The 25,366-nt window shown below is 36.9% G+C and overlaps 2 protein-coding genes across 8 annotated transcripts in view; one reads left to right on the top strand and one right to left on the bottom strand.

The window, feature by feature from the left end:
• foxo (forkhead box, sub-group O) overlaps positions 1–19,003 on the bottom strand; it is a 77,458-nt gene extending 58,455 nt beyond the window's left edge. For all 5 annotated transcript variants that reach the window (XM_066293677.1, XM_066293676.1, XM_066293674.1 and 2 more), the window contains exons 1-2: positions 18,412–19,003; positions 9,650–9,853 (exon numbers count right to left, since the gene is read on the bottom strand). In XM_066293677.1, coding sequence (XP_066149774.1) covers positions 9,650–9,853; positions 18,412–18,630 — 423 coding nt within the window. In that variant the 5' untranslated portion in view covers positions 18,631–19,003. The remainder of the gene's footprint in view (positions 1–9,649; positions 9,854–18,411) is intronic.
• Positions 17,656–25,205, top strand: LOC136345411 (oocyte zinc finger protein XlCOF19-like). 3 transcript variants are annotated; one of them, XM_066293686.1, is made up of 8 exons: positions 17,656–17,885; positions 23,666–23,843; positions 23,893–23,991; positions 24,051–24,160; positions 24,214–24,301; positions 24,404–24,561; positions 24,646–24,791; positions 24,840–25,194. In XM_066293686.1, exons 1-8 carry the CDS (start codon positions 17,874–17,876, stop codon positions 25,051–25,053), a joined length of 1,005 nt encoding a protein of 334 aa, XP_066149783.1. In that variant the 5' UTR covers positions 17,656–17,873; the 3' UTR covers positions 25,054–25,194. The 3 variants fall into 3 exon arrangements, with proteins under 3 accessions (XP_066149783.1, XP_066149784.1, XP_066149782.1); XM_066293685.1 differs by lacking the exon at positions 17,656–17,885 and adding an exon at positions 22,597–23,543 and having other exon boundaries at positions 24,840–25,196; XM_066293687.1 differs by lacking the exons at positions 17,656–17,885; positions 24,051–24,160; positions 24,214–24,301 and adding an exon at positions 22,585–23,543 and having other exon boundaries at positions 24,840–25,205.
• The last annotated feature ends 161 nt before the right edge of the window (positions 25,206–25,366 follow it).

Genomic DNA, 25,366 nt, shown 5'->3' on the forward strand with positions numbered 1-25,366 from the left:
CGCTTCATTCGGGCTTTACACTTAACTAAAATATTGTGCAATATATTTTGGTACTTTCTTCCCAGCTGAACCTTGTCGCAATGCCCGATCTCCGTAAATTCATAGAACTGACACGTCGTCAAAATCGAATAGGTCTCTTTCTCCCCAACGAACAACATTAAATGCGTCTACAGCTTCTGATGTGGTTACTCCGAGTCGTTCTCTATCATTTTAAACTTCATCCCCACAGCATTCCACATCGTCATCATCATTGTCGCTTTATTGCTCGTCTACCCGATCATCGTTTTACTTGTGAATATCATGTCCATTGAATGGCAGAGAAAGATTTTTTTATGGCATCCCTAATGGTCAGTTCCTTCAAAAGTTTGGACGCGTTTTTACGTTTCGAAGATGCAATCGAAGACAACAAACAAGATCTGTTGTAAAGTTTTGTGATGCGGATGGCATTTTGGTCCACAAGTTGTATGAGCGATGTGAACTTTGGTGGCAGGAAAAATGCAAAGATATTTCCATTATTGGAGCGTAAATTTTTGGCTGACAGATGACCGGGAACGTTGTCCAACAGGAGAATCGCTTTTTCAGGCAGCCCGACTTGTTTCAAAGATTTCCTGACCCAACGAATGACAAATGTTCTTTCAATAACTGCATACGCATGCGTGTTACGTCCAATGTATGTAATCTATGTACTTTTTACCTGCGAAACCAAAAATTATCGATGCCGTCCAAGGGTTTGCGGAATAGTCGTAATCAACTGGTAAGAATTCTGGTAAGTTCTTGAAATATCTGGCGTTCTTCGCTTTTCCTATTACAAGCGATCAAATTTTATATTCTCCAATTGCATTGGTACAAGCAGTCTTGCCGTTTCAGCCTTTCTCCCCGGAGTAGATTTTTGGTAACTTTTAACCAAAATTTTATCAGGCAGTAATGGTCAAGAGAAACCGGTTCCGTCAGCATTATAGATCTGCTAGTTTACTAAATTTAGCCTTAGAATAACCGAACGCAGATTTTGTTTAAATAGATTGACTAGTTCAGGATTTGTGGACAGTTTTTCACGAGATTTTTTTGAAAATCCTACTGCCAAATCTGTGTTTAAAATTCTGCACCCAACCGTCATTTGCAAAAAAATTCGGTTTTTTCTCCATTTTCTCTTGCAAGGATTTGGCTTTAGCTTTTGAGAATTCGCTCGTTACTGGAATATTTTTTAACCTCTGTTATACGGTTTTTTCTCTATTCTAGGCAGACATTTCACCTTGCTTTAAAATTTTTCTTTTAGGTTTCCGAAAATGTTTCGAAGTTACTTTTAAAGTTTACAACACAAATTGTAGGTTTGGCGACACCACATTTTTTAGGTATATTTGTAATACTCACACCGTTTTCCAAGATTTTTATGATGTCACTTTTTTCTGATAACTTCGACTCGATACACTGTGCACACTGTACATAAACCAAAAATGTGTACCTGTCACAGCAAATACAATTGAAACCTGTGTAGTGATTTATACGGCTTCTCAGGTTGCAAGTGGTAGTCCCGGATGCTTCAGGGTAGTCCCATTTTAGTCTACCAAGGTACAAGTACCTTTATTAAATTTAGCTCTATGTTCGCAAAATCGAACGTCCACTATATATATATATATATCGTTATATAAATATTTTATATAAATTGTTATACTAAAAATGTGTATAAATATATATGATTTTTCCCTTACTTGAGTTAACAAAATTTTCTAAAAGTATCATGTCTTTTAAAGCTAGTAGTGAAAAACGTTATTAATGAGCCTTAACGCTTTAAAACAAAGCAAATATTTCAATTTCAAATTGTATATGACGCGTATAAGCGATTTTAATTGATTTGAAACCAAAAATATAACGAAAACATGGAACAAAATGGCATTGGCAAGGACATTGCCACATATCCACTCTGAAAGCATGTATTCTCATTGGCCAACCGCACATGCGTCATCCAGAAGTGGAATTGAAATTATATGCAAATTAATGTAAAAATCATGGAGTTAATTTATTTTGCACCTTTCGCTTAATTCCCAGAACTAAACAAACTTGACAATTCAAGGCATAACATATAACTTTTCAACAAACAAGTCAAACTAGGACTTTATGCGTTAAAAAGCAGCAATGTCAACATTAGCACCTCTTAGGTTCTCCCCCTTATGCCACCACATCCAGTTCTCCGAGTCACATTCTTCTTACCACCAGGTGTTTATCAAAGACCAATAGCATCCCATTGAGTCGAATTTATGTGCTTGCGGCCCTCTTGTACTTTTCGCCTCCGAACGAGTTCTAATTTTTTGCCATTACCACGAGCATTTCGCGCTTTTCCAGGCCGGTGACATGTTCCATGGCGTTCCTGAAGGATTCCTTATTGAAATAGCCGATCAGAGGCCACAGCCGCGAAGAGTGTTCACAGCGGGTCTTGGTTTAAATTGGTTTGTTTACCTGGAAAATTGGTCCCACTATTGCAAATCTTAACTTATGGGTTGAAAAGGTCCTTGCCGCAAGCATAAGAAGAAAAGGTGGGGGACCCGAAGTCTGCGTTCGGGTGGCACGTGCCTCCACTTATTTACTACCGATTTTACTACAATGGGGCCCCAGTGATTCGAAACAAAGCGGCTTTTTAGCCCGGACCTCCGACAACAACAACAAACAACCATCCGAGAGTGTAAACATACACAAGAGGGACACAAAACATATAAACACGTGAAATGTGAGCTTTCCGGTTTCCGCGGAATAAGCCGTTAGTTAAAGCTTGCTCTATCCGTTAATGAACTTAATAAGGGACGTTATCTCGTGTTTTCAATGGGTCATCAAACGGTGGGTGAACTAGGCTGATTTTTACCATCCTCGGGCCCTGATTATGCTGTTACACATCCTCGAATGTATAAAAGTTTGGTGCCACTAACGCCCTTAAATTCCGATATTTCTTCGAAAGACACAAAGACTTGCTTCAAGACATGCCTACATGTCTTGTGTTTTGGAGCCAAAACAGGTGGAGTTGAAGAACTCCATTTAATTCGCTATTCAAAGAAAGTTTATAAGCGATTTCATTAAAGAAATTTGATGTCAGAAACGGGAACTTTGTGTTTGCAACTTTGCGCGCACTGGCAAAGGTTTCTCATTTTCTTCCTTTATTAAAAGGAAAATATTGACATTTCTTTTGCAAATTGGCCTACATTGGTTTATTGAACGAGGAAATATCCAATACCCGACGGTTTCAGGTTTTGTTAATTTTTAGGAAATTTAAACATTAGCGTGCATTAATTATTGTTATTAATGCACGTGATATGCCAAACCGATCTCGCCTAATAAGACGCTTTATTTCTAAAGTTTAAAATGAAAATCTGAGGATCTATTTCTCTGTCTCGTACTTACTCGATGCAAATATGATGTTTAGTGAAACGGAAGTATCTCCGAGTTTCGTCTCAAGGAGCCTGTTATCTAATAGCATTTTCAGCTTATTGCTCTTAATTAAATAGAAGATTTATTTTGTGCAAGAAATAGTTTTAGTTTCGATTTTACGCGCCTGCGCAGAAGTAATTGCAATAAATATGAAGCAATAAATTTCCGAAATGGAAATTTGCAAGCAAATCTGCTTTGCGGTTATTCCATTCATTGCAATGGATTATTATAGATCGGGAAAGTATCAATTTCAATATTAACAACCCCAAAATACGGTAGACGGTTGGAAGAAAAATTATTGCAAAATCAAGACAGAATTGCATCCTCACCTCCGCCAGTTGTGGTGGGGTTCGCTTTTTTTTTAAACTACTCATTTTCAATTTCACTTTTGGTCTATCTGTAATCATCAGTCGGAATGAACAAAATGACCGCAAAGCAGATTTACTTGCAAATTTCCAATTTGCAATGTTATTTTTTATTCATATCGATTGTGCCTTCTTCGGTGTGAACGCTAAAAATTCCAAACTTTCACAGCTCACGCTTGAATTTACGATCGTTCTGTAAGTGATCTGTGACGTCTTGGATTGCACTTTTCTCGATCGAACTCAAAAATATCGTGCGATCGACTTCGGATCGAGGATCGAATGAAAAGTCGAACATCGTCGGGTGCCGTTAGTAACGTCGAACTTGTGATTTAAGACATTCGTCTGTAAAAAAAAATCGATCAGGCGAGAGCGGTCGAAACTAGATCGGAGTCGTTTTCGGAAAATCGAAGAAGCAACTCGAGCTGCGAGCGATCGAAGCCAGAGACGTAAATCGCCAGTCTAGCGATATAAGATTGTCTGAGAGCAGTAAGCCAACACTTTATCAAAAAGTCTAATTCACAGATTCAATACCCACAGAGTTAAAAAAAAAAAAAAAAAAAAAAAAAAAAAAAAAAAAAAAAAAAAAGAAAAGAAAAAAAAAAAGATTTTTCGCACTTTTCTTTGTGTATTTTCATGATTTTTTTTGAGTGCATAGCGTCGATTGGTGTATATTGAGACATTTTTCCACAAAGCGACCCATTCGATTTTTTTTGCATATATGTGTTCAACATAACTCTAAAAGTCCTGCCAACGACAATAAGCTTAAAATCTAAGAGATAAAAAGCTTGAAAGTACCTTCCGATTTTTTCCGATCTCTCCTTTCATCGGCCCGTTGCACGAAGCCCTGAAGTTCACGCGGGATGAGACGCGTTGAGAATCGGTTGAGAAAATTAAAAATGGTTTTTCTGATTGCAATTTGCCCTCAATTTATTTATGAGTTCGTTATATTACGAGCATACGCTTCAACTTGTGGAGTTGGTGCAACATTCTATCAGATTTATGTTGCTAAAGAGCACGCCGCCTGTTATACAGGGTTCCTCAGAAGTGTCGTAAATACGGGGGTAAATAGAGTTGAATCTAATACGAAGAAAGTCGTCATAAACGTGGGTCCCCAAAGCGTTCGTTGCTAAGATACAGAGTGTTGAGATTTAGTTTGAAAAATGCATTTTATAATTACGCATCTTTTTGTCATTTTTTTTTTGTTTTTCCGTATTCTCTTCTCTCCGCCAAGAAAAAAAACATAAAATCGAGTGGATTAAGACTAGATGGACGCCCAGAACTTTTTATTTAAAATATATTATGAATTTCCATTACTTTACACTCGATAAATACCTGTTTTAGAGTTCAGATTAGCCCAGATTTGATCAGGTCAGTTTCTTTCGGCGTGGGTTTGATATGGTTAGTTCCAGGGGCCTGGTTATAGAGGGCAGTTTGGCGCCTAGTACAGACAGACGAGGCTGTCTTGGCAAAGATAAAATATCATATTGACAGGGTAATCCCCCGAAGATCGGTGCTGGGGATGTGCAAAGCTATAGCAAAACGTAACTATATTGTGTTTATACCTGATCGTCCGGTCCAAACCTTAGATTCGATTAATGATCGTTAATCTGGTTGTGCCAGGCTCCGAGATTTGGATGGATTATTGGCGTGGTTATTCAGGATTCGGAGAATTAGACGGTGTTTCCCTTATTTATTCACAAAACTGTGAATCATTCACACAACTTTGTGGCTTCTGAGACCGGCGTCTGCACCAATGACATCGAAGGCCATTGGTCTCGCTTAAGGCAATTTATTAGGCAATTATAGTATGTATGTTTATAGTACGTGGGCCAATTTATGTGGTGGGAAGTATTTGGACACACTCCTACAATTTGAGTTTGCAATCTGGTTCAGCAAATATGCGAGTATTGTTTTCCGACAAACGTTAAGATTCCCAACGAATCAATCATTTGCGTTATTACCTCGGATAGATATTGAGTACTTATCTCCTTATTTTGCGATAGTCATCAAGATGGTTTAATGGCTGTGGGGTGCCACGAGCATTAACTGAGCATTACGAACAACTGACATGTTTGCCGAGCCTGTCAAATCGTTTGGCCATACTACCAGATTTGAAGAGCTTTCGTATAAGTTTCGACGTTGTTCTGCAATGCTTTTGTGTCGTTTCTTTTACAACAAGCCCATCTAAAGATTAATTTTTTAAATCTCCTCACTCATCACGATAGGTATTCATGATAATTCTGTACATGAAACATATGTTGATGCTGTTTATTGGTCCCATTTTGATCCTTAAAGCTCTGACGATCTTCTTTCGCAGCTCATTGATAACGATGGATATCGATTTATAAACGAGGTCTTTCATGGTTTTCCATAAATAACAATCGAATGCGGAAATATCGGGTGACCGTGTCGACCAATGCAATCTCTCCATTATTTGAATTGCCCACCAGGAAATATTTTAACTCTACCACCAACTCCTAGCTTGACATCGAAATTCGGCCGTATTTCCATGAAAAAATGGAAAATCGGTTTAAGCCGAGTGTCCGCATATCGGTGTAGATGCGTTTCAGAAATAACTTGCTCCGATCGAGGGACACCCAGGAACAGTCCGTGAAAATCTTGAGTTTCGGTGAAATTCGACGAATACGGGGAGCGATCAACAAAGCTGCCGACTTCCACCGAGCTGGTGGTCTTGTTATCCTCAAACGAACGCGACTCCGTTGAGATAGAACCGTACAAGGAACCCAGGGTCTAACCGAAATAAGCCAGCAAATCAATGAGACAATATGGTGTGTTTTTTCTCACGTTTTTCTTGATTTGAAAAGGCGCGAATTCTTATTGAGTAAACCGTAATACGGTATAAAAATCCACAAGTAATTTGCTCTTTCCATTAAAAAGTCCGGGCTGTTAAAGTTAATCCTGTTTTCCAAGAAAAAAAAGACGTCTTCCAATTATGCATGGTATTGCGTCGTATCGAATAGTCGTTTCGCACGGATCGATATAACGAACTTGGCTCGAGATTTACAAGGCAAAGAATTTTACAATTATAATTTTCTTCTTGTTGTTGTTTGTTTATTTTGGGATGATTAAGTGTGAACGGTGACGACGCATAAATCTGCGCCTAAAAGCGGGTCAAGTCGAACCGTTCTACCGTACCGGGTACCGGATTCGGGCATACGAATTAGGAATCTCGAGAGGAATCTCTTCGGAAAGAAACGAACCCGTTGGAATTTCATAATATAATCCAATGCACGTTGTTAAGGTCAAATTTCAACATCATTGGCACTGACCATTGCATAATCGTCGTTTAGTTATGTATCCACGTGCTAGATGTACGAGTACGAGTATCAAGGATAATTGAAGCCAGTCCCCATCACTGTTGCGAATCTAATTACGTTTCTGTTATTAAATTCTAGGTAGAAGGGAAACTTGTGATTTCCCCTTTTACCTGTAATACGTCGATGGAATATACAGGACGGTCCTGATTTATTCTGCCCGGACAAGAGAGAATTTTCTGACGCAGATCCCGCGTCGAAAGACTCCGGCAAATGCATAATTTCTAATATAGTACAGGGTGTTTTCTTTTTTTCCACTTGGACACGACGACTGACACATACTATGTACGTATACGCGTGAGTACAGGTTGTTGAAGCCGTGGAATTGCACACTACTCTCACTTGAAATATCTTCAGAATCTGTGGAATTATTCATAGGAAGCATTATTTGAAAAGCCTAAATTAACAGTTGAATATAATGTATGGAAGGTGAATATGCAAAATATGTGAAAAACTGTAATTGAACCAGAATTTTTTATTTCAATTTCTATGTTATCCATGCTTACTGAACAAAAGGCCACATATATTGCATTGTAGGTTATTTGTAATACATTGTAGATTTTTTGCTAAGTAAAATAGAGCACATAAAATGTTTTTCATGCTTGTTTTCTACATTGAAATTTTATTCCATGTTATCCAATGAGGAGGATAATCCAGTGTTTATGGCTCTTATCAACTGTTGTGGATCTTATATTGACCCTGGATGCCTTCGTTCAGGCTCCGGAACCTTAAGAATGCAATTTGAAAAACTTTCATTTAGAGGGACTTCCAATTTGAGAAAATCAGCATTAAAGTTAATCCATATATTGGGAACTAAAAGAGACAGAGCAACCCGCCCACACCAAGTTGATAAACTTCATCGAGGCAATTAATTTGATCTATACTTTTAATGCAATTGCTCTTCGGGTTACCAAAAGATCGACGCTTAAAGTTTGAAAAGTGGACTGAAATCGGGTGCCTGCTGGTCCTTTGGAAACTTTCGGGAAAACTTAGAATCTTTTGAAAGGATGTTTATTGCTCTAATCGACAGATGTGAATCCTGTGCTGATACTGGATGCTTCCGCGAAGGGCCCATCTTAAAAATGTAATTTGCGCGATAGATCGGATAGTCGAAGTAAATTGCTTAAAGGAAGTAGATCGTTCTTACACAAATCGTTAGCGACTCCGCGATGGTGTTCATGTTTAATTTAGTGCGTTTTCCAAGATTGGGGTCGTTTTCAAATTTATTTGTGATAATTGAAAATGTTTCGTCAATTGGAACGTTTGTGAATAATCTAGAAACGTGAGAACTTACCAACGTGCCATTTTGCCATAAATACATATTAATTTTTTATTTTTCTGAACGAAATTTCCTAGGTTCCGAGGACGGTGACGAATCTGAACAACCTGGCAAGGGTTTTCGGCTTAAACGCATTCTCGGAACGCCGTGTATATGTCAAATTGCACCTCCCCGAGACCTTGGTGCCGTGAACTTTTGAACGTAATTAGTTCGGGAAGAATGAAAATTTTACTAGCGATTTAGCCTATAAAAACTCAATGACGACTTGGAACAATTGAATATCAAACTTTTTCATTAAAAATATAGGGATAATTTGTTAAGAACTGCGCGTTTCTAGAACGAGGATATGTGCACACACCTCTGATATTGCATAGACGCATTTACCCGTAAAACTCACATCTGACTGTTACGAAAAATCACACTAGTATTGGTTATTCCAGGAAAACCGTAATCTTTCGCCGAAATAAAGTGTGAGCACAACGTGTGTTGTTGTCTACTGATACGAGATAGCTCCCTACCTGATCATCCGAAGCAGTGAATTTTTTTTCTTTAATCTCGATTGCGACCATCCATTTCCCACATTTACCCGCAACAAAAACAAACCCAAAGCCAAGTTTTTGCCACTTAGATGTTGCCTTGAGTTCTGTTAGCATAAAGACATTCAATGGACCACACAATAAGTGCGTATTTAAATTCATAAAACGTACGAGGCACGACGTTCCTTCATTTTGTGGAGGTTCGAGCAAAGCCATGGGAGATTGTTGAATGAAAATTTACCTAACAAAAATTCCTACGAAGTTCGTCAGAACTACATACATAATATGTTTTCCTGGCCAATGACGCCACGTGTATTATAATGTCCTGTTAGGCGTAGGAGTATTATTTGGTAAACACGAACGAGTTATTTGGGTCGAAGGTTCTGAAATTGCCAGGACCGACGTAAACTCACCGATTCTCATAGGAAAAGTTCAAAACAATCCACCATTAAGTTTTAAATTCATACCGATAGTGTCCCGATCTAAGCCTCAGGGAAAAACGCGAATGCCCAATCAAAACTGTCTTTGCATAAATGTGTATGGATAATTGAGTGGCTTTGAAACTATTTTCTGGCTTCAAATCATCTCATACATTATTAATGCCGTAGTAAAGCTTAGTCACACTGCAATTAACCGTAACTTAATCGGAAAATGATGTATTTCTACAGATACAGAACTCTTCAGAGATTTAGTTTTTGCGTTGAAATTCTTATGGGAGCTTACCTTCCATCCGGCAGAACTGTTACTGTCTCCCTTATCCTTAAAATAGGGCACATTCTGGACCATCCACTCGTAAATCTGCGAAAGCGTTAACCGTTTATCTGGAGAGGTGGTGATGGCCTGCGTTATTAGGTCTGCGTAAGACAAGTTGCCCCACGCGTTACGCCGACTAGAGTTCTTTTTCGTTGGTAACGACGTAACTGGTACCTAAAGAAAATAACTCCTTAAAACCATATATTATGAAGCCTCAGGGAAATGTTAGAACGTCACGAAATTATCACCGTTTTTTTCTTTCATTTTATTAAGGACTAACACTTCACACACAAGTAGGGATAAAGTTGCGCACTGTCCTCAGTTAAAATTAACCAAGAATAACATTCACCCTTTACCAAGGGCTCGGACGGAGACCCTCGTTAACGTTTCAATTATCTTCATTCATTTAAGTAAATTGTACAGTTTAGTCCAAGGAAAACTTAGTAACAAGTTTTTGAACATTGAATAATCATAATAACAATGTAGTTACAAAGACAAGTAATAAATCTGTCCAACAAAAACCTCTCTGAAATTGAAACTCTTGTTCTTTCTACAAGCTGAAATTACTCTGTCACTCCCAAATATGTTCGTAACCTTAACTTCATTTCAGCCATAGCAGGAACAGTTGAAAACTTACCACAGGAATACCAACAAGAGTTCGGAATTAGGTCAAAATTAATTTTAGGTAAACCCTTTAAAATTAAACAAAATTGAAGCCCTACTGAACAAAAGGCATTCAATTACATAAAAATTCTTCCGGTAAACAAAGGCAACGCTATAATCATAATGGACTGCGTTACCTATGAGCGAAAAATTGAGAGCTTTTGAATGATGAAAAGTGCACTAAATTCAATGCGGGCCCCAAAAAAGCGTAAAATCAAAGAAAGTTCGTGTGTAAGGCCTCTTATTCAGGAAGTATGGATAACATTTAGTTATTCGTGCACATAAAAATAAACTAACCGCCAATATAAAGAATAATATTAAAACAAAAAACATTTTCCATACATTTTAATTATTTTAAAATTTTTTTTTAACGAAATCCTTCAAGGTACCGAATAAATTATCATTTTTTTCGATAAATATTTAGTATTCACAGCTAGCATGTATTCAATAGAATCATAGGTGAGAACTTTCTTTTTCTGAGGATACGAACTTGCAACTTGAAACCTTTTTTCTTTTCAAATAATTGTAACTTTGAGGGAACTTGTCCAGACGCACATTTAGCTTCCATTAGATCAATCTGTCAGTTTTTTTGCCTGTAAGTAATGTCAACATCTTGCATATCTCCAAAGCACGCGGACGGTCAACCCCGTTTCATTAAATAATAACTTTAAGGACTTTAATCTAAAAAAAATTGTCTTGTAACTTAAATAATTTATACGGTTCTGCTATGGCACACTTTCGCCTATAATGAGCCCTAATATCATCGTATGGAATAATGTTTTAGAAAATTCACCTCATTTTGATGATTTCATGCGGCGTTATTTCCGAAAAAATGAAAATGTTAATATCAAAATTGACATAAGGTGCGGTGGGGTAAGTGCGGACAAGTTTTTGTATATTTCGATTTGCACTGATTTATATATTTTATTATTTATATGAGTATCTGTTTTTTTTTCACACGTCACTGACATTCTGGGTTATTGCCATTTAATTAAAATAAGCGAAAACGATAAACTATCATCCCAAAATGCAATATTATGGGAAACTGTTAAAAAAAATCAGCTCCGTACTTGGCCCGAACGTAGGGCCAGTGTGGACACGCCTGTTTGAAGTACTTTGGCGCCGTACGTTATAGGGCAAAGAGTAAAAGCCGAATTAGTAAAAATTCATCTACAAATTGCTTTTCATCGCATTAAAATGTATGATTTAGTTTACAAGTGACACACTTTTAAACAAAATGAATACTTTTTTTTTAATTAAAAGGTAAAAAGTTCAAAAGTTAGGGACGTAAGTTAAAAAGTGGCGTAATATGTGTAGCATGTTTCATAATCCTATCGACAAACTTTCAAGGGATGTAGAGCTCATAAAAACAAGTACTTAGAATGAATAAAGTTGGGTCTGAAATTGCTTCGTTTCTAAGATACAGAGTGTTTAGCTTTTAATTTTTTTCAAATATTTCAAAAACGGTTTGGGATACGGACGTAAAATTCGAGACACGCTGTGACGGAATAAATGTGCACATTTTTGAGTAGGCAGAATGTTCCATTTAAACAAGTGGCGTCTGTGCAGCCGCCATTCAATGGAATGTTTTTAGTGGAAGACATGGGACGCCCCTGACATTTTTTAATACAAAAACTTCTCATAACACTCCGTTCATTCTTAATAAAAAAGGCCTTTTAGTGTTTTGTTGCTCGAGTAGTCGTTTTCGAGATAAAAAAATTCTTCTATAGGGTTCGTGCAGCTATGAATCGACGGTGCAATGCTTGTATCGAGGAAAATCGCCGAAATTTCGAAAACTTGTTATAAAATATTTATCATCATTTGTTTTCAAACTATTTCATATTGATTTATGTGAATTTACATAAAACATTAGGTTAAAGTACACTTTATTATCGTATGTGCCTTTTATTTCTTCTAGTCAAAACCGTTAATTTGCGGACAATTTATTAGACAAAAAATGTTTGCCTTAATGTCCTCCACCTCTACTAAAATTAAATTAAATTAAATTTTCCTAAATAATTCTAAAAAATCGCACTTGGAAATCAATACCGGTGTTTGGTAGCCACATGAATGAGAAATAGTTTTTTTTTTATCTCGAAAACGGCTACTTGAGCAATAAAACACTAAGAGGTATTTTTTTATTAAGAATTAATGGCATATTGTGGAAAAAATATTCGCGTTAAAAAAATCAGTGGTGTACCATTATTTTCATCAAAAGTGTTCCATTGAATGGCCGTACAGAGGGCACTGGCGTAAATGAAAACATTCTGCCTACTGAGAAACGTGGACATTTGCTCCGCCACAGCGTGTCCGTATTCCAAACCCTTTTGTAAATATTTAAAAAAATGTACAAAAATGAAAAATTAGACACCCTGTATCTTCGAAATTAGACGATTCCGGACGTAACTCTATTCGTTCTAAATACTTGTTTTTATGAGCTTTACATCCCCTGAAAGTTTGTCGGTATGTTTATGAAACACCCTGTATATTTAATGATTTCGTTTCGTAAAAAGCTATAATGTAAAAAATGAATTGTTAATTTTAGTTTTGCAAATTAATGAGCGTTATTAATTTTCGTCAAAACATCTCTCACATTCATAGTGCTTCTTTTTTTGAACCTGTCGCAAATGTCGCACATTCACTGCGTACAACTAACGCATCGAATCCATTGTCCGTGATTAATATAAAACTGAAAGTAGCACTTGCAGACGGTACACAAGTTATTGTCGTTATCGACATTACCACGATTATGCTTGATGGGCTTCTTCATTCTGCCCCTTTTTCTGCATTCTGCTTTGGTCGCTCGTCTCTAATTAATCTTTTTTTAACCTCTTCGATGGTTATTACTTCCGTTCCCGTTGCTATCTTTTTCATCTTCTTTTCTGCATTTGTTTAAATATTTTATGCGACTGCAATCTAATCGACACTCGCCCCAGCGGCTAGCTTGTACTTGCTCTGTGCATAAATATTTCCGAGGTGTGAGTAGACTAATGCTTTTCTCAAAAAATATCAGTAAACGACCTGCGGTACTTTCTTTAAACGTAAACTTTAATCAAAAATCTTTATACATACCAAAAATGACAACTAGAAACTGGATATTTCGCTAAAAGACAAGGTACTTTAATCGGAACTCCGAACATGTACATAAACCTTTGTTGAAACATAACCTAATTTATTTATTTAGACAGAGGAGACTCAGAAATAATGCGTTAAATCGGCGCCGTTAGATTAAAGTCACTTTTAAGAAAATTTCTAAGCATTAACTAATAAATTTTTACTTTCGTTACAACAGGGGGAACTCGGTAACGTACTTAACATGTTTACACACATACCACACTGCACCTTAATAATAAAGTTCTTGAATACAAGAACAGTTTTAGAGAAATTTCAGTTAGTCGATTGAATTTCAGCTCCATCTAGGTTGCTGCTTGGTCATCGTGCTACTTTAGAGAACTTAGCGCAAACGTCACGGCATCCCTCCGGATATTATCAAATTAAATCGAATTTTAAAAGTGGGATTTTTACCTTGTTTTAAGGCGGGCATGATCTCGGACGAGCACTCGTTACATTTATACGAAATTAACCTTCAACTCCCTTACCAACTCTTCCGAATTTCGTGCACATTTTCACTTGAAATTTAATATTTTTCGCGACCGAAACGGAACGAAATTCGGACACGCCATTAATATTGACAAACGAAGCGTTATTGTTTTGTTTCCAAAGTTTGCTTGACAAAAAGCGTCCCTCCCGTGTGACAAATTTTATGAATTCACTTGTCTTGGTGAGTTGAACTTCCTAAATGCGTATTACAATGATTCTTGTAAAACGAATTTATCAAGTGTTTTGCTTCTGAAATTGAGCTAAATAAGCCAACTCAGTCTCAAATCGACCTCGTTCTTCTGTTGAGTCTAAAAGCTCCAAACCGGGTTTAAATGCTGCCAAATTCATTAAAATCCACCCTCGTGCTATTGAGGCGAATGTCAAATTGGAATATTCCTTTAGTGGCGTCGTTATAAATCAGGTACTGCTCAAATGAAATAACCACTCAATTAGCACTCTGCGAACATGATCTATTCCTCTCTTCCATTCCCGATTGATTCGGGGATTCTCCTTTTTTACCACTACACCGTTAACGGTTACATTCAAACAGCTCCATTCCCGGTTTATTCGAGGACTTTCCTTTTTTACCGTTCCATCGTTAACAGTTCCACTACTGACAAATCTATCAGTAGTGTCTAGAACACTTACAGTTAACCAAAGTTTTTCATTCAAGTCCTTAGTAACGAGTGAATGTTATTCTCAGATATTTTCAACTAAGAATGTTGTGCAACCCCTATTTGTGGGTAAAGCGTTGACCCCGAACAGAATTGAAAAAATTTACAATCTAGCTCAAACACACAGAGACCATATTTAAGATCGTTATTGTCCCGCTAAATGCACACTTGCAGGGGAAACATCGTATGATCATCAAAATCGCTGATTGCACGAAATAGCATTAGGACCGATGACCTCACTACTCATAAAGTGGGTTTTTGTATCAAGTTCCTTTGACGCAGACTAAACTTTGCCCTCTCTGGTAATTTTATCATTGCGATTACCATTATGCAAACAGACATGAACAGAATCAGCAGCACTAAGAACAGTAAAAAATCCTTCAATGGGACTCAGTGTATGTTTGGAAATATTTGAAGGGAATTGCTGTGGACAAAAATAAGGGTTGAGAGTCGAATTTATTTTTTTGAGATTCCAGAAAAACGTTCTGATTAAGTCATCTATTGCAATTCTCTCAATCTCCGTGATGTGCATCAATACGTAACACTCTGCATCTTGATATCTAATGAAATCGAGGTGGAGGAAAATGGCTGCCAAAAACTGAGTAAAATAGTTATAAACGAAAAACGTCTACAAAAACATACATATGCAAGGAATCCTTGGAGTTGACCCCCGGTATGGTCTCTGGACAGTTATGAGACATACAGAGCTACAGTTTGGCTTAAAAAAAAAACAACAAAGCATCATAGAGGCAGTATTTTTTTCTTGGTAGAGACAGACATGTCTGGGTGTAATACGGACAATGAGAATCCACAACCACTGTTATGTAACATATGAATTTTTTCCCTCCAACATTAAGTACACTCCAAGACGTTTTTAAGGGGGCCGTGAAAGGAAACAGCATAATCCCTGATATGCTTAAATAGGTAACAAATAAGAATTGCCATGGTGGTTTACACGGGCCACCACCTGCTCTTGCACCACATTAATATATTTGAGAAATCGGAATGCAGACATTGGTCCAGAAGACTTAAGCCGGACAAAACTGAGAGAAATAATCAACGTTATGAGCATAATTAGAAAAAATAAATAAAAACATACGGGGCACCTTGCAACGTATTGGTCAGTTTCTAGGATTTCCGCGAACGTTATTTTCCGGATGAAGTTCTTAAATACCTTGTTCTATTAAGTAATTATTTAGAAATTATAATGTGAATATGTAAACACTTATACAGGGTGTTCTAAGTACTGCAGCCAAGTTTCAGATTCTGGAGTCTGCCTGTACTATCCATTAATTCTCAGAAAACTCATAGAGACTCAAATGGGTATTGAAAAGAGTACAATTTTTTTTTTAATCAGGAACGTGGATTCACGACCTTACGGTTTTGAAAAATACTGTGTTTTGTTACTAGTTAAACGATTGGAATTGATTACAGTGGTGGCTACTAATAATTTAAAAATCTAACATGGATTGGAAAGTTTCTTAGTAAAATTTGAAAAAATGCAAAGTCTAGTTTAGTCCTAATTAAAATTATTATCACTAACAAAACAAGGGACTCGTAAACGTGTAAACAAAATACAGGGTGATTTAATGGTTTCTGCATGTAGGTCACTTAGGCAGTCACGTTATATCACTTATCATTAATGAGTCAGTAATTCTTGTTTATCAAGATACAGAGTGTTTAACTGATTTACAAATGATGAATGATACAATTATTATATCTCAAAAGCGGCATAAATAATTGAGGCAAATAAGACATATTTGCAAATTGCGCGAATGGTTTTTCCAATATTTTTTCAACACAAAAGAAGCTTTTTCTCACACTAAAGAACACATCAAGTTTCTGGTTTCCAACGGCAACATTGAAACGTCAAGGAAGACCTCATATCATCCTTGAAGATAATTTAATGAATATGGTTGAAAATAATCCTAATATTAGCATGACAAGAATGCTAATGGATTAAATATTCCACAAACTACCGATTGCTAATGGATTAAATATTACACAATCTATCCTTTGACGAAGATTAAAAAAACATCGACTCATTTACAAGAAGTTCAAGGGCTGCTATTAGAAGATTATATCGATTGCTGCTTAAATTTTAGTCGATGGATTTTTCCAAACCCAAGAAATCTAACATATTGTTTTCTAATGTAGTGCAATTTACAATGTTGTTTTCTGGTACAGCAAAATTTACAAGGAATGGTCCAGAATCTGACACGTTTGGCCAGAAGATAAATTCCACTTTATTCGGCAGTCCAGTTCACAGCATACATCTTCTATAAACAGATGAATTTTACTCACATTGTATCCAAAATCTGCTGTGTCTCTAGTTAAAATTTTGAAAAATCATATTTCAACAGGACGAAGTTCCTTCATATTTGATATTAAATGTGAGAAATTTTTTGAACCAAAATATCCCTAACATGTGCGTGCCAATTCTTTATAAGCGGTGATTTGAAAACGTGTTTTTCGAATATATTTCGTGTTTCCTAGACCTCATAACAGATGTTTTATAACTTTTGTTGCAAGATCTCATTTTTGACATTTAAAAATTTGGTAAATTTTGTTAGTCCGGTCCTGTTTTCTGATTCTCCTTGACGTAGAGGAAAATTTGGTTGACGACTTAAAACATACATGTCAAATTAATTTTTTTTATACCTACTAGTTCTAAAAATATGACCCAAAACATAATGAAGCAGCAGATACTCCACATCTTGGTAAATGAGGAATGATGGCTCACTAATTATGGGTTATTAAGGCTGCCCGGTAAGCTACATATGCAGATAAAGTATGTAAATTTACCGATTAATCACTCTGTATATTAACATGTAATAATAAATGATATACCTATTTTAAAATCTTGTTTTTTGTTTTAGATCTTTTAAAATATTACAAAAGAGATATTAATTAAATTTAAGACAATCGATACAGTCTTGAAGTGTAACGTTGAATTCCCTCTGTAGTCATCATTTTCATGGTTGCAATAAATTGTTTACTTGTTTTAGGGTTAGGTTTTTCTTCATTTCATTTTATTAGACGAATTTCAGCGTTTCATTTTATACTTTCCTGATTTTTCACTATTTCTGCCCTTTTGAAATAGTAATTACCTAATTAATGTAAAGTTGTAACAACCAGTATAATTTTGAAGTGCAAAGAAAGCAAATGTACAACTTTTAAACCATAAATGTGCGGGGGTAAAGAAAAACCTTTGGATCAAAGTTCGAGAAATTTGCTCTGAGTTCAGCCTGGGAAAAATGTGGATCGAGGTATGTAGGTGATCGGTGAACTATTTAGGTAATTTTCGTCTTATTTATGTTGGCACTTGGTATTAAACATCTCAGACAAAACTAGCTATTTTAGGCACTTACCATGTAAATCCTAGGATTTTCAATTACCTTAGATTTAAAATATGTTAGAACTAAGTGAGTAACCTAAGGTTACTAAAAGTTGCCTGGACAAGTACGTTTTTTAATGCTCCAAAGAATGACGTCATTAAAAGATGATAATTTTGTCACTATTGTGCAGGGGAAAAGATAAACATTACAGCTTCCCTGTAAACAACCGCCCCCTCATCCCATTTCGTATGAAATATAACCTCAGTTACTGCGTATTAAAATGAACGAATCAAGAGTGAAATTTGTCCATGAGTTGGAATATGAATATGGGACACCCCCAAGCTAAAAAAATAAACCATCATCATCCTCAATTAAAGGATAGTCTAAAAATAAACCTCGCAATTCGCAGCCAACCAAAACAAACGCAAAATTGTAAACATAAACATCAACTACTAACCGGCACGGGACACTTGTTGCCACCCTCGGGCATGCCACCCCCGTTGCCCTGCGCTCCCTCCTCTGGATCAACGAAATTCTCCGGCCTTGGCAAAGGCCACGTGTTGGAGCGGGCCCTCGTTTGTGGCTCGAACCCGTCCACCTCAGCCAACGGTTCCATGATGTTCAAGTTCATTTTGCCTGACAGAGGACTGTACCCCCCGTACAGATCGTTGTTCATATATGCACAGATTCCGTCCTTATTGCGTCGAACTGAAAGATCCTCTACTTTTCGCACTAGAGCGGTAAACAGCGAATGATCGTCATCGCCCCGCGTGCTACGATACACTGTTCACAAAAATAAACAATTATTAAGGCGATAACTCCAAAGTCCACGCACTCACTCGGGACACTCGTAAACTTTTTTTACCTTTTGGTGTGAGGACCACACGGCACTCGGTCCTCAATTCGATTGGACAAACTCGTTCTGGAGGTGATGACGCAGTGGTTAAAACACGCGCGCCGAATACGACTTCACCGAAATGCGTACCACCACCCACGACCACGAGACACCACTGCTCAAGTCTGCGTTCATGGACCGAATGCCAATCTACGCAGACGACGACGACGTCCTCGGACATCGCGTTGGCGGCGGCAACGTTGGGGGCGCAGGCGCGCCGCTTGGCGCCACGGAGGCAGCAGCGGAGTCACGGCGAGCCCCGCAGTAGGGCCCGCGGCTGACAGTTACGTAATTCGCAATTAAATTGGTAGCAGCGGGAAAAGAGCACACAGATGACTGATGGATGGTTGCCTGGGATGCGGGGCGAGGACCTGTATGTTACTTCGAGACACCTTTTTCCTGAGAGAGCTTTTCCAATTAACTGAGACTTTCAGCTGCATTGAATAGTTTTTCCAGCATACAGGGTGGAAATCTGGAGGCACGACACATCAGATGACGACCATTGGCAGCATCCCTTATTCGAAGGTTATTAGTTTCGGAAATACCGGGTGTTGAGGGTTAAAATATTATTTGGTTATGTTGCTATTGTTCTGAAATAGCTAAATTGAAAACTTGGAAGATTATAGAGTTATGTTTTTTTTAGACGACAAGTAAGATTCGTGTTGTTAAATCTGGCCACCCTGTATGTTGAAGAAAACCAGACACTGTGCGTTTTTGAATAGTTTACCCGACAGGCACTAATTCATTGTCAGACTCCCTTGTAACTGGACTCGCCGAATCCACTTTGGGCAAATTGGGCTTCAAATTGAATGCTCTGCACCCCGCGCTATAAATCAGCTATTTCGTGTCAATAGTGGAGCCCGGAAGTCATTAGTTGCTGGAAAATCACTGAAGGCATTTATTAATTTTTTGTAATACGTGCATGTTCCCAATAATGCGCAAATTCTACGAATTCTGTGCATTTCCATTAGCCTATAGGTACTTGCATGAACGAACTTGAAGAGAGTTTACCTTCAGCCTCAATTTGTTTATCAAATTTGACATCATACATATAAGTACTGAGTATATTGTTTTCTGTTTTCGAATCTTCGTCCATTCAAAAAAAAAGCTTTATGTAGAAAGTGTAGGGTTTAATCCAAAGATTTAAAAACACTATATTTGGACTATACAGGATGTCTGAAGAAAAATAGCAGATCGATCCCAACTTGCGCTTTTTTTTTAAATGAAACACCATGTATATTCTTGTTTTGTTTGATAGGGCTCTTCTCGACTCAAAAGTTTAATCTGCCCCGATTTTATTATAAAAGATATTAAGTTACAGCTCTACTTCAACACGAAAGAAAATTATTTTCGTATCGTCAGAAACAGTCAAAAACATGTGCAAGCGGTCCCAACCGGTGATTGCGCATATTTTTTTATCGTCTATCTCGATTCGGAATTGGTTTACCTCTTTGTGGGAACAAGCCCTATGAGATAGCCTCGGAAAGTTTTCAAATGCGCATAAGCGATGCCGACGTTGCCAAGTTGCCTTCTTTCGGGCTTTCAAAGACAGACTTTTTCAGGGGAAATACTCATGAGGACATGGTATGAGTGATTGTTTTCACATATTTTTAGCGCTTATTTGAGTCGTTTGTGTCCTTTTTACGAAATTACTCTTGAGTAAGAATTAATTAATTTATCGTTTGAAGGAAAATTTAATAAAATCCATTATTTGCTTATGCGATTTGAAGTACCCTTGCTCTTCTCAAATAATAGATTAAAATAAATAATCTGATCGATTACCGCATCTAGAGTGCATCCAATCAAGAAAGGCGTCACTTCATCGCTCATATAATTTTATCTTTTACCCCACATTTCTATATACTAAATCCCTTTGATTTATCCTCTAACCTGCCACAGGTAAATTAGTGGTACATAAATCCTTTTTTTTAGGTTCAATAAATAATTGCTATATTTTTTATCGTCTAATCTACTGGCACTTGACATTGGGATAGGTCACGTTAGTCGTTTTGTTATCACTGCAAAAAGCAATGAACACACACACCCCTTTTATGTTTTTTTATCTTGTTTATCCAATCGAACTTATCAGCTCTCCCGTATACAGGGTTCGCCTTTGTTAGTCGAAAAAATCCGTATATGGAAAATTACAAGTGTTATATTTTTGTAATACCCATTTTTGTTTTCTCGGAAAAAATCTTACATTGTAAAAATATTCTCACCCTAATGAGAGCCACGGTTAAACTGGAAAATTACTTCGTTTTTTTAAAGCGATTTTGTAACTGCCATGTTCCATCTAAAAAAATTAAGTACGAATCAGTTTCGGAATTAATCGAAAGTCATATCAGTTTGCAAATATTTTTACAATATCAAGTTTTTTCCACAAAACAGTAAATACAAACTTCAAAAATATATTAAACTCGTAATTTCCGATATACGAGTTGCGTCAGCTCCCAAAAACGAACTTTGTCTAATTCAGGACAAAAAATGATAACAAAGGCCGCAAATACTTCATTCCTGTGATACAGATTTTAAAATTTCTGGAATAAATTCTTCCAGTGATAGAACCATATTCTATCCATAAAAAATTGCAGTATATAGGATTTTAAGGCATCCACATACTGGATGCCCAGTCAAATACTGAAAATAGGAGGTTAATATGGGAAATCGGTTTTCATTTTTGGTCATTGATTTCTCATGTTAATCTCCTATGTCCGGGTTCGCCTGGACACCCGGTATCTGTCATACATAAAGGGCTAGATTCTCAAATATGGCACTATGAGGCGTGTTTGCTGACATTGCACATATCTGGGCTGTGTTGACCGAACTATTTTGACATATTCCTTCCTCAACGGGAATTCTCGACTTCCCAGATTCAAAAATGAGTTCCCGGACCCCGATTCTTTAAGAATATGTGACGGTGGGAGAGAAATTTATGTCGCTGTTGATTTATCAAGAATTTTAATTCGGCGTCTTCACTGAGCCACACAGAATATATTTTTGTTGAATATAATATATTTTAATTTATCGATTTACGTTTTATCAACAAAAGTCAAAGAAGTAATTAGAAGTTGCCGAGCAGTCAGGAGTTATTGATTTTTGTCCACTCTTACCTATATGGCAAAACACTGAGCGGCGCTCAGCACTGATTTTATTTTCCATGTAAAAGTAAATATGTAAAAACTTAAGAAAGTACATTTACCTTCCACCCAAGCATTTCTTTTCTCAAATGCGTATCGAGATTCGTCTACAAAAATCATCTGAAACCAGATATATAAAATATATTTTATACTACTATTATATGTATTTCCGCTCGAAGCAATCAATTTACTTATCAATTATTGTTAGTTAAAATCTTCACTTTTATCCATATTATAAGGTATGAAGCATTTAGTATAACTTTTTCGAGCAATAGATCAAAACGATTAGCAAAAGATTATTCACACAATGTTCAATGTTCAACAGGAAGGGCAATGACAAGATTATACTCTTGTGTGGGGCTGGGTCTCATTCACAATCGTTGTCGCGCATATGTCGCGTATATTCTCTGCTCGAAAAAATAAATGGAGAATGCATAGTATGAATGACTCAACCTACTCGCTGAGTAGCCTGCGCAGATGCCCGAAAGCCACTGTGACCATGACCTCAGCCTCACTAGCCTCACTATACGCCTGCTCGTCAAGGGTGCATTCACAATAGTTGGGAATATTCCGCGTGCAAAATAAAATAAAAATAAATACTCAGTCTACTCGTCGAATGCGCTTGGCATACATATGTACGCCCGACAACTATGAACGCGATATAAGGAGAAGTGACAATACCATCCCAGATCCACTGGAAATCGCTGGTATCGAAGTACTGTGGCAAAACAGGCTTTGTTATCTAAGAGTTGAACCAGTTAAAGTATCGACCTGGAGCCCCTCTGCAAAGGCTGCTGCTACTAAGGCTAGGAAAAACCATGGTCTCGACCGCACAATACCCTTGCTCGATAGGGGCACAGCCACAGTCGTAGTCGCGTCTATTTGGCGAGTAAGTCGAGTCGTTTACAATTCTTATCCTTCGTCCTTTTCCAGATTCACGCTCCAAAACAAATGTAAAAAATTCATACGAATAATAGGGCCAATAGTTGCGCGTTTTGCCTCCCAAAGTTACTTGTATTTTAGGTTTTAGGTGAAAATAATTCGCAGTTAAGTCCATAACAAATGTCAAGTAAACATATATGTCCAAAAAGAAATTGTACAAAATGACCAACTCTTGAATTAGGCACGCGGTAACGCCAAAATCGACGTTGCCACATTCCACTGCATGTTTTGGCACGTTAATGTGAACTTTTGACACTTCCCACATAGTGGCAGTGATGTTTGTGAGGTTAGATTTCTATTTTATTTTGTTTTGTACTTTGTACTTTTATTTGCTAATTTATTTTATTACTGTTAACCATATTTATACAATATTTGTCAATTAATTAATTAAATGAATATCTTGTTAATGGATTTATGATACAATAATACTTAGGTGGAACCGTAAAAATGAGTGAAAGCGACATTAAAGAGGGAGTGAATGTAGTTGTTTATGAAGGCGAGAACCTTTGCAGGTCTTGTTTGGTTGAAACTGATAGTAAACGATATTTTTGGCTTGAAAGTTATTACTTGGAAAGGAAGTTTATAGAAATTTACCATAATGTTACATCCCTCGAGGTGAGCATCATTCATGATTTAATAATAAATTCAAAGTTTAGCTGAAGGAACCATTCTTGGAAACGTCTCCCTTTGAATGGTTGCATTGAAATGAACTCGAGGTATTTTTCTGTTATTTTGAGGTGGACATCAATGATGGGAAGCCTAAGAAAATCTGCGCTTCATGTTATGATACAATAATTAAATTTTACCAGTTTAAAACAAAAGTTCTTGAATGTGAGAAGCTGTTAAATGAAGTCTCAAAACGAGAAAATAATTTTCCCAAATTTGAAGTAGATCTTAAAAATGAAGTCAATTTAGGTAAGTCACTAAGACTACATATAGCAAATATTAAGACACAGTGGTATAGGCAACAGGGTGGGAATAGAAATTCAAGAAGAGACCATTGAGGAAGAAGACAACAAAGATTGTCGACTTTTAAGATATAAACATAAGAGGAAATTAAAAGGTGAGTATTCCTTTTTGGTTTTATGTGAATTCTCAAACAATGCCTTTGTGACTATACAGCCCGAGGAGTTGAAAAGCAACATGTCTGTTCAGTTTGTGGCAAAAAATTGAAGAATTACTATTGTCTCTATTCACACATGAAGTATGTTCATGAAAGAGCAAATTATAAGGTTAGTCTTTGCTAACTCTGTAGATAAACAACTTTTGTATTGGAATTTTATAGGAAGATCAGACAGGGTTTGTTTGTTCCACTTGCGGTAACGTTTACAAGACCAAGTCAATTTTGATGACCCATCAAAAGAAACATGAACGTAGGTTATATACTTTTTTGAAATTTTTTTTATTTATTAAAAAACTGTTAAATACAAATGCAAACCTCTTTACATTTGGTCTAAAATGCTGTAATTGTTTAGAGCCAAAGCCATTCTTGTGCACAATATGCGGCAAACGCTATTCGACCAAAGCAGTTCTTGAAAATCACCAGAAAATTCATACAGGAGAGAAGAGTTTCACTTGTGATGTGTGCAAGAAGCAATTTCGTTTTATTAGCACCTATAAGACCCACGTAATGGTAACTATTACTTCTTAAAGAGAAAATGTCCTAATTTTCCACAGTTTTGGTTCATATCTGTAATTCAGCCTAAATGCTCTTTAGATCCACAGCAACGAAAAGCCCTTGTCTTGCCCGGTATGCGGTAAGTGCTTTAGACAACACGCGCATTTAAAAACACACATTCGAGGCCAACATACCACAGAGCGGCCTTTTAAGTGCACTTATTGCGGCAAAACCTTCAAACTAAGGTAATAAGCATCCCTTCTATTCGATTCCTTAATATTCAATTATTTCAGCGGTAATTTGGTAGTGCATACTCGCATTCACACGGGCGAAACGCCCTATATTTGTGACGTGTGTTCGAAAGGCTTCTACGACTCAAGCAGCATGAAAAAACACAGAAGAGGTCATTTTGAAAAGGGAAGAAAAAAGATTAAGCTTGAGGACTTGAATCTAAATAAAGCGAATGAAGTTATGCGGGTTTTAGAGAAAGAGAAAGAAAATACCTAATTTAATAAAAAGATTAAAATGTGTTTTATTTCGTCGTTATGTTCATAAATATTTATCATTATTTTTTTCGCAGTTTCCGATTCTTCATAAAAACGTAGGACAGTAGATGGAGCAACGTTTCTATTAGCTGTGGCGCCATCTATCTAACAGAGAGATATGTAAGAGTGACAAATTCAAAATATTACAGTTTCCTTCAATACTTCCCATCTGAAAATGACAAGACCTACAGCTAGTATCTGGCACCATGTGCTAGAACAATAGATAATATACGGTTCTTACCGTTATATTTCTTTAGGTAAACAGTATTTTTTAA

Source organism: Euwallacea fornicatus, chromosome 19 (assembly GCF_040115645.1).
Source record: "Euwallacea fornicatus isolate EFF26 chromosome 19, ASM4011564v1, whole genome shotgun sequence".
NCBI lineage: Eukaryota > Metazoa > Arthropoda > Insecta > Coleoptera > Curculionidae > Euwallacea > Euwallacea fornicatus.